Source organism: Panthera onca, chromosome C1 (assembly GCF_046562875.1).
Source record: "Panthera onca isolate mPanOnc1 chromosome C1, mPanOnc1 haplotype 2, whole genome shotgun sequence".
Taxonomy (NCBI): Eukaryota; Metazoa; Chordata; class Mammalia; order Carnivora; family Felidae; genus Panthera; species Panthera onca.
Window position 1 is genome coordinate 88,773,699 of NC_138346.1, and position 14,201 is coordinate 88,787,899.

General features: G+C 35.6%; 1 protein-coding gene across 3 annotated transcripts in view; it reads left to right on the plus strand.

Moving 5' to 3' along the window:
• Window positions 1-14,201, plus strand: part of LRP1B (LDL receptor related protein 1B) — a 1,899,539-nt gene that overhangs the window by 349,843 nt on the left and 1,535,495 nt on the right. For all 3 annotated transcript variants that reach the window (XM_078451331.2, XM_078451332.2, XM_078451333.2), the window contains exon 2: window positions 7,072-7,194. In XM_078451331.2, the coding sequence (XP_078307457.2) occupies window positions 7,072-7,194 (123 nt within the window). The remainder of the gene's footprint in view (window positions 1-7,071; window positions 7,195-14,201) is intronic.

The window sequence follows — 14,201 nt, forward strand, 5'->3', positions numbered from 1 at the left end:
GGATGGAGTGTTATAGAACTGGTGATGGAGGAAGAAAAAAGTTTGTTGGGGAAGTTTTGATTAAAGGAGGTAAAATGTCATTGACTTTAGAGGAGAGACTAGAATTTCATTGTACGGGAAAGGGCATTCCAAGCAAAGCAATAAAACAGTAAAGACACATGAAAGTATATATTTAGGGAAAGTGAATAGAAGAGCATAGAGAACTAAAAGTGTTTGTTGGACCAAGAATGGATAGTAGAAGAAAGCATTGAAGAAGAAATACTTTTGCCATATTATGAAAAAACAATTCGTATGGAATTCTAAAGGATTTTTCTTCATCTATATATGCACATTTTTTCTGGAGAAGGGGTAAATATAAAGGCAAAAGATTTAAGGTACTTCCTAATAACTCGATAACTAACACCACTCCTTTAATTTTACATGAGCTTAATCAAAATTTGAAGTTGAGTTAGTAATACTAGTAATATCTGTAATACAGTAAGAATTTCTGTAGATCTCTACAAGAATTCTATTCTTCTGGTAATGGAATCATTGCTTCTTATTGTGGGAAGAAAGGAAATGTAGCTATATTTCTCTTTTAGCAATTATAGATGGTATATTATTAACCATTATATGACTCTCAGTGATGAGATATATAGATATACTAGATTTAGTAGTTATACTAAATAAATATTTGTGATGTTAACTAACTTCTGAAAATCTAAGTCACAGACCTTCCCTAATGCTTAGCTAGTGCAGGAGGTTGTAGCAATTCTTTAACTTAGCTAGGATCAATATTGCATTCCTCAGGAATTTAGCTGTTGAATGGGTGCTACCCTTCCTTTTACCTTTAATATGCAGTTACCAGAGTTCATCATTTATACTTCCTTTAAAATGTTTTTAATGTTTATTCATTTTTGAGACAGAGACAGAGCATAAGCAGGGGAGGGGCAGAGAGAGAGGGAGACACAGAATCCAAAACAGGCTTCAGGCTCTGAGCTATCAGCACAGAGCCCAACGCAGGCCTGGAACCCATGAGCTGTGAGATCATGACCTGAGCCGAAGTCAGACATTTAACCGACTGAGCCACCCAGGCGCCCCTATCCTTCCTTTAAATGTCCCCATAGTGTCCTATTGTGCATTTAGTAGGCAATTATCTTTTTTTTTGTAAACTAACATTCTCATTAGTATTTAAATAGCAAGTTGACATCTAAGGGAAATGGCATCACATTATTATAAATTAATCATGGTGAAAAACTCAAGGAGCTGGAGTCTACCTAATTTTTTCAATAGATGCCTATTGGGGGATATTAGTTTTAGTATTTGACTGTGATACTTCCTGTCTTTTTAAAAGATAAAAAATAGTTCATTGTGACATTAAAATGAGGAAATACAAATTAGATAAGTCTGTGGCAACTCATGTATCTAAAATCTTTTGTTTCAGACCATCTACATGCAACTTCCAAAAATGTTACTCTTAATTTTTATTAAAATGAGCAATTATATGCTTTCATATAAATGTAGCAAGATTATCATACTAATCTAGGGTGAATCCAAACTTAGTAAAAGTCTATAGGCTATGGTTGTCCTAATCTTTTCATGTCTTTTTATTGCAAGAGACTATTATTATAAAGAGATAGACATGGTCCTAGCTTTGATCTTCTTCCTTAGGGATGTAAGTGAAACTGCCTACACATTCTCATAAGCTTCTTGTTTTAATCACAGTGTATAACAATACCTTTCATACAATATGAAGATATTTAAAATAAGATTAGTTTGAATATCTCAGAAGTGTGGCATGAAGCATTAAATAGGATAAGTGGAAAATACATATATACACAGAACATATTTAGCTTCTGATTCAAGGAACTGAATCCGGTGGATATCTTTTAAAATAATCACCTTGAAGTAGTGAACATTCATTCATTTGGATCATATAATCAGTGCTTTTAAAAACCAAACTTGAAATGGAATATCTGGTTGAAAAATAAATAGGTGAGTTGTAGAAAGCTATTCTTAACTGCTACTTCTTAGAGAGATAATATAAACCTGTCCTCAAAATTGCAACAGTACAAGTTGTCTTTCAAGGTTGGATCTTGCTTAGAAGCTGATAACACAGGCTCATTAGGTAAATCCCGGTAAGTCTGTCTTACTCCTAATATGTATCTATTTTGAATTAGGATGGATTTGGGTAGATATCTATACATGTGAATATGTATTGAGGGTGGTTTGCATATTTTCCCAAGGGATTTTCTTCTGAGATTTTCCCCAAGGGATTATTCTGTATCTGTGTTCAATGTAGGTGAACGTTTGGACATTAATACAACACAAAATGAACAAAACATGATAATTGTCAACTGCACACTTTTCAGCCTTAGCTGGATCCTCATCGTTGTTAGAAAGAAATCCTTTCACAAATTCCTAGTTGAGTCCTGCTCCAACTCCCTCAGCAGTTATCCTAATCTTTACCACTTTTTCCAGTTCCATCCTTTGCAAATTGTAAAAAAATAATCTTGCTTTTCAGTTCTTTGAGAAAACACAACCAGGCAAGAAAGCAGCTTCCTACCAGGTAATTACTTATCTATTTCATGTCTATTTCATTTCTCTCTCCTTTCTTCCTCTGGGCAGGTGCTCCTACTAGTGTTTAGGTTCTTATTCCAGCCACATGAGTTCTCCTTGGGAAACTGTTCCACTTCCACATCCTTGGGCTCCAGTCTCTCTTCCTTCAGTGGCATCTTTTCCTCAGCCTACACATTTGCTCCATTTTTTCAGAACTCATCGTATTGAGTGTTGTCACAGTGACGCCCTTCCTCATTACAATTCTTGAAATTTCACATGGTTTTAGTGAAACTCCTTTTCCTTTGCCCTTCTCCTTTTGTATCTCTGGATAAACTTTCTGTCCCCTCTGTCCCCTTGCCTGACCTACTCCTATTTCTTTGCCTCTACCCGTTTCCCCCCACCTCACTTAAATTTCATCTACATCTATTCCTATAGTTTTTTGCTGTTTCCTTTACAGCTCCAGTTCTGTTCCATGTTTCCAGTTTTGATTATTCTCCTAAATTTCAGACTTAAAATGCATCTCTGCCTGATGCATATTTATTCTTGAATCTCCCACAAGCATCTCATACTCATTATATTCAAAAGCTGTTGAGAAGTTCTACATTTAGGGTCAAAGATCTGAACTTCAGATTCTGACATTTAATGAGATGGCGAGCAGGATATTTGACTTCAGTTTCCTCATCAAACACTGTCTTGAAACTCTATTTCACCGATATATTTATCCACCAACCATCCCTTCTCATATACATTATTGCAATAACATCCTAATTGATCCCCTTGTTTCCACCTTCACTTCACTGAAGTTTTTTCTCAACACAGTAGTCAGAATTATACTTTAAAACAGTAAGTTATATCATCTCTTTATTCAGAACCTTCCAACGGTTTGTCGTCTTGACTTTTAATAAAAATCAAGCTTTCCTGTGTCCTCCTCAACCCTGTATATACTGATTCCTTGCCCCAACTCTTTCTACTCTCTCTTTTTCTCCAGCTATTCTGACTTCCTCAGTATTCCTTAAATTTTACTGGACACCCTCCTGCCTCAGGTCCATAGTATATGACTCTTACTACTTTACCTTTTATTCAAATGGATGTCACCCTCCCCTTCACTTCAAATGTCATTGTCTGCGATGTATTCTCTGACCACCTTATTTAAAATTGTACATCCATATCCCCAGCCTCCAATTCTTAATCCCCTTCTCTGTTTTATTTTTCTCCATAAAGTTTTATCTTCTTATGTATTATACACATAACTCATTTATTTTGTTTTTGTTTCTATCCTGCCACTATTAATATAAGCTTCATGATGCCAAGGATTTCTACTTAAAAAAAAGTTATCTTCAGTGCCTAGAGCATAGTAGAAACTCATTAGTGATTGTTGACTAAGTAAATGAATGAAAAAATTAAGATTGGGGGAGGGGAGAATGGAAGTGCTTTTGAGGTAAAAAAAAAAAAAAAACCCTGTAAAATACTTATTATTCCCTCTGTTATACCTATTATTATTATCCCACTGCCTGCATGACCAGGGCCATGTGTACATTACTTTTTTTGTTAATATCCATATGTTTTATTTTGGTTTTGAGATTCCATCCAGTTAATTTTTGAGGCTATTCACTTGGAAATACATTTGAGCCTTTCAACCATTTGGTCACCAGTTATTAATTCTTACATCATTTGGAGCAGAGTCTCCATTTTAGTTCCCAGTACTTTAGTCCAATCATCTGGAGCTTTTCTCTAGACAATTGCAAGAGTGTCCTGACAGATGACTTTGTCGCATATATTATCATAAATAGCCTTTCTTAAGTACTTTTGTATGACTTCAAATTATCTACAAAACATTTCCTATGATAATCAAAGTCCTTCATTACTGACTCTGACCTATGTTTTGAGATACTATTTCCAACACCCTAAATAGTTCTTTATGGCTCTTTTTTGTTTCTTTATACTTTCAGTAAGTACTTATTGATTATTTACTGAGTCAGGAATTATACAATGGCATTTAGCAAGGCACCATCTCTTTTCCCTTATTCTCATAGCAATTTGTTATAGTTTGGGAGGAAAGAAAGTGGGAAACAGTCTAGCATCTCAAGATCATAAATCAAATGCAGAGTAGCTATAGGTACAAAGAACATCCATTCTGATTTTTCTGGAAGAAATTTGGTTTATACCTGTTTCCCAGTATAATTCTTAATAAGCCTTCCTTAATCTTCAGAACTCTCCCAGTTTGATTACAAATTATGTGGTCTCTTTTTCTATAAGCAAAACAATGTGAATTTTATCCCATGCTCTTTTCCTATATAAAAGTTATGGGGTAGTCTAAAGCAAAACATATATTCTCCTCCTCTAGCTTTGGAACGTACTAATACATATGGTGGGGGAAAAAAAAACAACAACAACAGTTTTATAACCTGAATGTCATTCCAATTTTAGCAATTGTTTTTGTTTCAAATGGATTTTAATAATTAGTGCCTTACAATCAAAAAGAATGAAACCTTCCCATTTGCAACCGTGTGGATGGAACTAGAGGGTATTAGGCTAAGCAAAATTAGTCAGAGAAAGACAAATATCATATATATGACTTCACTCATATGTGGAGTTTAAGATACAAAACAGATGAACATAAGGGAAGGGAAGGAAAAGTAGTATAAAAACAGAGAGGGGAACAAAACATATGAGGCTCTTAAATACAGAAAACAAACTGAGGGTTGCTGGAGGGGTTGGGGGTGGGGGGGTGGGCTAAATGGGTAAGGGGCATTAAGGAAGACACTTGTTGCTAACTATGCTAACTAACTTGGATGTAAATAAATAAATAAATACATAAATAAATTTTTTTGTTTTTAAAGAAAAAGTGATTAGTGCCTTGGACATACTTTTACTCTACTCCTTGTCTGGAATATCTTGTATTTACTCTCTATTTATCTAAGTCCTACCCATTTTTAAAGTACATCTTCAAACTGTTCTTTGCTTTTGTCTCCATTTCTATGTGTGGTCTCTTTTAGCAGTCATTTTCTATATCATTTATTTGGCAACTTTTTGTATACACTAAGTACCTTTTTCCTCCGGGAACTGTTGGCCCAAGTAGTCTGCTGGATCCTCAAAGCCAAAGATCGTGACTTCTACATTTTTGTAGCAACAGTTTGAGCTAAATACAGAGTATGCTCAATTAAGTTAATCTTAAAAAAACAAGTTATGATAACAGTGGTAATAAGTGTGATATTGACGGTAGATTTGTTGAAAAATATAATATGGTAAGATAAAACAATAGGGACTTTCAGGAAATATCTATAGTATGAGAACGGGAAAAATTTAATTATATACCACATCCATTGGTTAAAGATGTGTGTATGTTTGTGCATGTTTGTAATGTATATTTATTGAAAATTATGTGGGGGTTGGGAGGGAGAGAAAGGAAAGATATACCATATTTTATCCAACCATTGTGTGGAAAATGCACCATCATTTTGTATATTACTAGGGGAAAAATGTCAGTGAAGTTATGGTCTAATGCTTTCATATCAGTTAGAATTTTTATTTGATAACATATTGAAAGACCTACTTATTGATAGATTTTTAAAATTTTGAATCATTCCTGTATATACATAAACAAAAGTATAAGTGATATCAAATGGTTAAGATGTTCCTAACACTCTTTCACATTCAGAGATTATCGATTGTAAGAAACATTCCTATTTCAGACATTTAAAATATGTAAAAAAGTAAATATTATATTGAGTGGATTCACAGTGTGTAAGTAAGTATATTGCAAAAAAAAAAAAAAAACCAGAAACAAAAACAAAGCAAGACATATAATAAATTTACTAGGACTTGAAGAAAGACTACAGATCCTAAATATTCTGAAGCTATGGAAGGAAAATAATGTAATTTTTGGATACAACCAATTGTAGAAACCCAAATTAGAGCAAAGCTTTACAGAAGTTTGCGGTCCGGTAGCAGAAACTGTCATATGGGAAGTTGTAGCAAAAAAAGGAAAGAGAAGAAAAAGAAAAAGAAAAAAGAAAAGAAAAGAAATATTATGATATTGGGTATTCAACTGACATGAATCCCCAGTATCAGGATGGATGATTCGGAACTGAATTCTCAGAGATGGAGTTTAAGTACAATATTTAATTTTTATTACTGATTTTTCTTTCTCTTAGAGCAGAGGAGGAAACTAAAATTTCTGTACTCAGGACTTCTGGTTTGGATCAATATCTTCTATAAAACCCACTGACTGTGATAGCCATATGTCTTATCCAATATGACCAAACCTCTAGTCATAAACACAAACAGAATTCTTAACTATTTTCAGAACAGAATGTGTGAGACCACAACATAGTCACTTCTATCAAAAATGTGTGCTTGAGCCAAGTGGCCAAAATTAAGACAAATACTTGGTTTAGTTTTGCTCCTGAAGAGAAAATGTGGATCACACTCATGTACCTTTTATGTATTGCTTTCCCACATTTCATCTTTGTACTGCTCTCGTGTTCACGTTCAGATCATTCATATTTTATTTCGAAACATTTTCATTTTCAGATCAGCAGTTGTGTGATCCTGGTGAATTTCTTTGCCACGATCATGTGACTTGTGTCTCCCAGAGCTGGCTGTGTGATGGGGACCCTGACTGCCCTGATGATTCAGACGAATCTTTAGATACCTGTGAGTAGAAAGGTTCTCATGCCATTCAGCTTTACCTTACATGTGAAACTAAATGTCAGTTGTTTTCACGGATGACTGCTGTTCTAGTTGATTCTTTTTCCCCCCAAATAGCCTAAGAAACTTGAAACCTTTTCTTTGTGTTTTCTTTAAAATGACTATGTGAATGAGAGCATAAAATGCAGTTTTGTACTGTGCATTAATTTTCGAAGGGAAGAAAATGCAAGGTTAATTATTTCAATGTGATTGTGTTATTACTAGAAAAAATATAACTTGAGAGGAAAAAACATTTAAAACAGAGCACTAAAAGGGAATAAGACCCTCTCCCATAATATATTTCACTCATTTTGAGACAGAAGAACATAGAGAAAGAATGGTAAAGTAACCAAGTTGAGCTTCCATATTATCTCTGTTAATATTTTGGGACACTACACAAATTATTGGACATGCTTTCTTTTGAAACAGAAAGACTGAAATGATTTTTATTCATCCCTACAGTGAGTATCTTTGCCTTTATAATATTAGATTCAGAAGCTCTTCATACACATGGATCTCAGTTGTAATAGTACCACTGTATCTAACTTGGGAGTCCACTGAGGGCTTTGCATGCATGAAAAATGCCCCTATAGCAAAATTATAAATAATAGGACCACAGCTAAATCTGCTATACTTTTTTTTTTTAATACTGACTATCATATAGTATATGAATGCTCCTCTAATTTTGCTATTGATATTTCTAGCACTTCTAGTTTGTGCACCCCCTGTCCCCTGACAACCAGGTGGGCCAGCTTATCAGTATTCTCAAAGCAACTACGTAATGCTGTTGGGTTGAAGTGAGAAAAAAAAATCCATCATCCTTAGTGCTTGATATTGTAAGAGATAACAATTATTGGTTCCATTTTCCATTTTTATTTACTTGTTTACAAGTCTTGCAGGCAGTGCCAATATAAGTTTTGATGACAATCTTGCCATTAGAAAGCAGAGGCAATGCTTATTCATTTTCTTTATGTTTGCTAGTGTTTTTAAAGTTTCTCAGCATATGGGTTCTTGAATATTTGCATTAATTGCTCTTTGAACAGATCACTGCTTCTATAGGAAGAGGTTGTAGTTGTTTACTACTACATTTGTAATTTTCACCAGTTTAATTCAGAAAACCTTTACTAGACACTCTATAGCATAGAAAAGTTTCAAGGCATGATAAAACAAACGAAAAAAGTAGGTTAATGGGAAAAAACTCTAATGGATAAATAAATGTAGTAAAGCCATACGAAAGAATATTATTTGGCAATAAAAAAGTAATGACATACTTATACATGCCACATGGATAAACCTTTAACACATTATGCTTAAGAAGAGAAGCGAGTCACAAAAGGCCAGGTATTTTATGATTTCATTCACATGGAAGATCTCAAATAGGCAAATTCATAGAAACAGAAAGTAGTTTCTCAAGTCCAGGTGGCGTTGAAGGCAATGAAGAATGATTGCTAATGAGTATGGGATCTCTTCCAAAGGTGAAACTATTCTCAAGTTAGATCACAGTCATGGTTGCACAACACTGTTAATACATTTAAAATCATTGACTTGTACATATTAAAATGGGTGAATTGTATGGTATGTGAATTATGTTATAATGAAGTTGTTATAATAAAATGAAAAAGAAGAACAAATCTCAATATTATGCTTATGGGCACAGATAGCATAGTAATGAGAAAAGACAACCATAATAAATAAATGTACTGGCCATGAAATATATAAGTAGTGGGACCCTCCCCTATATAAGTACCATCTAGGAGTAGTCTCCTTCTTAGCTGCAAGGGATGGTTGCCATGGCACAATCAAAATAAAAAGTTAGAGTTTTGAGTTTTGGTACTGGAATCTTTTGTTTCTGCCTTGTTTATTCTGCAAAATTGCTGATGGGAAAAATGACAGAGATGTGAGATAGCTCTTTGAAATGTGTATGCAGGAAGGCCAAGTTGAGGGGAAATTTCCATGGAACTGTGTACCAGGCACAATGCAAAAGCAACTGAGAAGAAATGGAAGGAGAACCTATAAGGGCAAGAGTTTTCTTTATGCTGGTGAAGAATAGAGAATAATGATGTTCTTTTTGTGCTAAAGAGGGAATTCGATAGGAGATTCATACTGGAGAAACTTTGTGGTATAGAGAAGTAGCAAGGATCTGTGTGGTCACAACTAAAGTCCAGAGAGTAAAGAGACCTTGCAGTGAATGTCAAAGTGGATGGATGGCAAATATTCTTCTCCCCCTCCCATGCCCAGTCCACACTTCTAGGAACATGGCTGATACCCATTAGGGCCATACCAATGGACTCGACCTGAGTTTGCCAGCCAGCATCCACTGCGATTGATTGGGCATTTGCTGTGAATAGTTTGTGTATCTACCACAGTGTTGTTAAATATTTGAATGCCCACCCTGCCCATAAAGTAGACAGCACCTGGGGCTTAGGAAAAGGTAGGTCCTTCATTCACAGAGATTAGGGGCTTGAGGCCTGAGGCTGTAAGTTAGAAATTACATGTGGTTAATTAGAAATAGAGATAGACTGTCTGCTTTCTTACAATATTTTTAACATGCAATTTCATACCTGCTCAAGATATTCTTGGCAGTATAGTTATTTTCTTCTCCAATAAAATTTGATGAATTCTGTTTAAAAATGTTTCTTCACTTTGGCCATTCTTACTCTATCTTTTAACATCAAAATTGCTGAATATCCTTAAAGGAGATGCTAAAACTATTATATAAAACAGAGATATGGCTATTTTTCTACCTGGGCACTCGATCTGGAAAACATTTTTGGATCTACATTAAATTAGCCTAGTCCCGATAAATGGATTCAGTCAGTACCCATTGAAATATGGACAAGCAAGGGAAAAAGCTTTATGAAAAATATGAGACTTTTTCAAATTTAAATTTCTCAATCCAGATGTTCACAATTACATTTTCCCTAATCATAGTGCTTTGTAATGTGTTGTTTTATGACATTCATATGCAGTCATCACTAATCTACATAAAATAATTGCATAATTTTATAATTATATGGATGCATCCATTCATTGTGAAAGATAAATACCAGAAATCGAAAACCTTGAAGACTGATTTTTAGGAAGGGTAATTTTGTGCTCACTGTATGGACAAAAGTGTGTTACCATCTTTGATTTGAAGACAAAGTGTGTTGTATCTACAAAATATTAGATGAGAACAGCTGATGCTATACACTTATTTTTCCTAAATCCACTTAGCCTTTAAAATGATAAGAAGAGCAATATAGCACCAAATTTATAATGATAGTGGGAAATCTCTGCAAGGACACCATTCTATAGGGATAAAAAATGAGTATTTTCGGGGGGGGGGGGGGAAGACAGGAATTACTTGTGAAATGCCAATGATTGAAATGCTTTGAACATAAATTCACATACAGAAAAACAAGAAATTTTGAACTTACATGAAATTTATATATTTGGGGATCTGAGAGGTTAGCATGCATATATATTCCTCTTCTGTGTGTGTTTAGGCCCAGGTTCTAGGGACATTCTCTAGTATCCATGAGGTGAGAGTCAAGACTTCACAGTGAAAAAAAAACAAAGAACTCCCCCATAAACTTTTGTGTGAGGTTGATTTACCACTAAGCTGATTGCATGTTGAGATGAGTTTTCTTAAATATGAAATTGGCGAAATTTAATAATTTATACCCTTACGTTGAATGTCAGAAGTGATTCTTTAGCCTTCGATTAAAAATGAAACTCCTTATTTCTCTACATTATTTGAAGTAATTTTTCAAGTGTCTAAATGGCTAATCATCTTTAGGTCCTATGAGGCAATGAGAATAGAAAATCAGGAAAATCACCATCTTTCAACTCAGTGCTTTCAATCCAGTTAGTCTGGCGTCATGTGTTAGGAGGATTTAAGTGAATGGTGGTAATGTTTAATTGTGGAATGAAAGCTTCGCACCACCTGTGGCAGGGAAGTCTTCTTGAAAGGCACTTTTATTCTGAGGTATTCAAAATTTAATTCCTTCTAGGATTTTCTGTTGAGTGCTTAATGATACTTCCTTCCAACAATTAGCTTCAGCTGATGTATGATGTTTTCTGCCAATCTGATGTTAATGTACTTAAAACTTGATCCTTCCTTTTTAAGTCAGGAAGGTATTAGTTCTGCTGCTTCTTTTCCTTCCCTATTGCCCTACACTGTCGTTCTTCAGAAAATCATGTACTGTGTCCTTCAATTACATATCATGCTTTGGATGTAATGACTCACTGTCCAACAAAGGAGAATAAAAATGGCCATGGGGTACCTTGGTGACTCAGTTCGTTAAGCAACCAACTTCGGCTTAGGTCATGATCTCACAATTCATAGATCAAGCCCCATGTGGGACTGGTTGCTGTCAGCAAAAGCCCACTTCAGATCCTCTGTCCCCTCTCTCTGTCCCTCCCTGGCTTGTGCTCTCTCAAAAATAAACATTAAAAAAAAACGTCCTTAGAGGACGGTAAGATTTGCAACCTGGACAGTTGTGATAATTGACTCTATCTTGATGCAAACTTTTTCTGTAAAGGACTAGATGGTAAATATTTTAGGTTTTGTGTCCCATGTGATTAAAACTGCATGTTCTTCTCTGTTTTTTGTTTGTTTCTTTGCAAAACACTTTATTTAAAATGGCAAACAAAACCAAAAAACTTTCTCAGCTTACAGTTTATACAACACAGGACTCAGGTGGGATTTGGCCAGTGGGCTGTAGTTTGCCACCCCCTGTTGCAGTGTCAGAACTGAACCATATCCACTTTCCACTGTGGTAGTGGTTCTGTGCCAGGTACTGCTGCCACAGGGGACAGGTATCCTACAGAGAAGGATACCCCTTCCCCATAGAAGTATGTGGCACAGAGCTCGGTGTGTACCCACTACCATATGGAGCCAGACTCGGGCAATATAGTGCCATCCACAAATGATGGGTTCTTTCTTCTACTTTTGCATAATCACCTTTTTGGTTAAGATTGCATTTACAATGAAACAGAAACAATAACTTAACCAGCTAGGGGTTTGTTGTTCCCATATAAAAAGTTGCAAAAGTGCACCACTTAGGATTGGTATGATAGCTCCACTTTCTGCTCTGCCATCCTTAGCATGGAGATGTCAGTCTCACAGGCAACGCAGACGACTTGAACTCTGCCAGTAGATAATTTCATTTCAGGCAGTCACAAGGGAAAAGGGAAAGGGAAAAGGCAAGTGCTAGTTGAGTCTCTCTGTTTAACAAAAAACAAGCTCAGTGGATTTCTGCTTAGATGTCCTTGGCCAGAAGTGAACATATGAGGTATGGGGCAATGAGTATTTTCAATGGGGCCCATTGCTCTCCAAAATAGAATTAGTGGCTCTGCTATTAAAGGAAAAGGGGAGCACAGCTATTGGGTAGGCGGAGGCACCAGGCAGCATGTGCCACTGTGTCCTTTCACCCCCTTCCTTCTCTCTGTCCACTGCACGGGAAGGGGGAGAGGAAGGCACAGTGCATGATCAGGACTTCTGAATCCCAACTGCTTGGCTGTAAAGCCAGTTCCTCTCTGAATATCTTTGCTCTCTGGCAGCTGACTTAACCTTTCTAGGCTTTCATCACCTCATCTGAACAATGGACATGATAGTACCTGCCCCACAGTAAAGTGCTTAAAATAATGTCTGTTGCATAGTAAGACTCTTCATTGCACACCTCACCCTGCTTTTCAGATGCTCAGAGCTCTGAGTGAGCAAGCGCCTTATCCTACGGGGCTTTTGATAGAACATCTTTACTGCCCCCTCTCTCACTTTTACAGAAAATCAGTTTTATTCTTTAAGGGTGTGACTAGGAATAGGATTAATTTACCACATACACTCATTCACGTTAAGTTGTTAACAGTTTTTAATAATTAGGTATATTACACACAAACATTAGGACAGATTTTGTATCAAGATTATTTTGGGACAGGTGGCTTTTTCTAGGAACTCTTCCAAAAACATCACGTTAACTAATTGACTAAAGTTAAAATACATGGCTAAAAAACACATTAGTGAATAATCATATTTAATCAACACTACAGTCCTGAAAGGTAGAGGTTATCTCATTTTAAGAAAGGAAGAAATTGAATTTATGGTCCTCTGTACTCCTATACATTGGCAGTTATTGGTGAATGCAGAATTTATATTTCTTTGAAGTTGCCTTATTTTTTGAAATACTGAGGTAAAGAAGGATCCAACTCATAGCAGGGCTCCTAAAACCACCTAATTTAAATATATGATGTCATTTGAAAAACACAGAAAGCTCCCAACAGGGTTATATCATGCTGACTTTGGGAGTGATCAGTTCTAATTGAATAATGTAGTAAAAATAACAAGTCTTCTGGGTAGTAGGAATAGAAGCATTTATGAAAAATGAAAATAACTGTGAGTTATTAGGGTCAGATGGGCCTCTGCGTGAGTTGACCATTTCTTCTATTGTGTTTCTAGTGTATGCGATTTTTAACCTTTATTTAGATAGGATGATATTAATGAACTTCTTATATTTATACAATGGCCTTTCCCCTAGGATATAAGGTGGGAATCCTTTTATGGTTTCCTTCTAAATTTTATTTCTTTGACAGAGGTCAGAGAAATAAAATGAAATTCAAGTGGGAGGTTATTAGCAAACAGATCCTGCCCTTTAAAAATATATAGTAGAATAGGGCACTGAAACTAGAGTATAGGAACAATAAAATGAATGGAAGTGTGGTGCTTGTTTCTAAGTAATAGTGATTTAGAGGTCACTTTGCAATGAGCTAATATATGGGAGCCACACAGCTAAGCTTTTCGTTAGGTAGAGAAGCTGAAATGATCTTACAGATTAAATGGAAAGCATATGAGACCCATGAGGACAGTTTATGTCTCTTCCAATTCTTTTTGTTTTGCTCTTCATTTTATTCTTATAGTCTTCTCTTTAGCATTGGAGAGGCCACAAACATTGACCCTTCTTTAATAATAAAAAGACTCCCACTTAAGAGTTGAT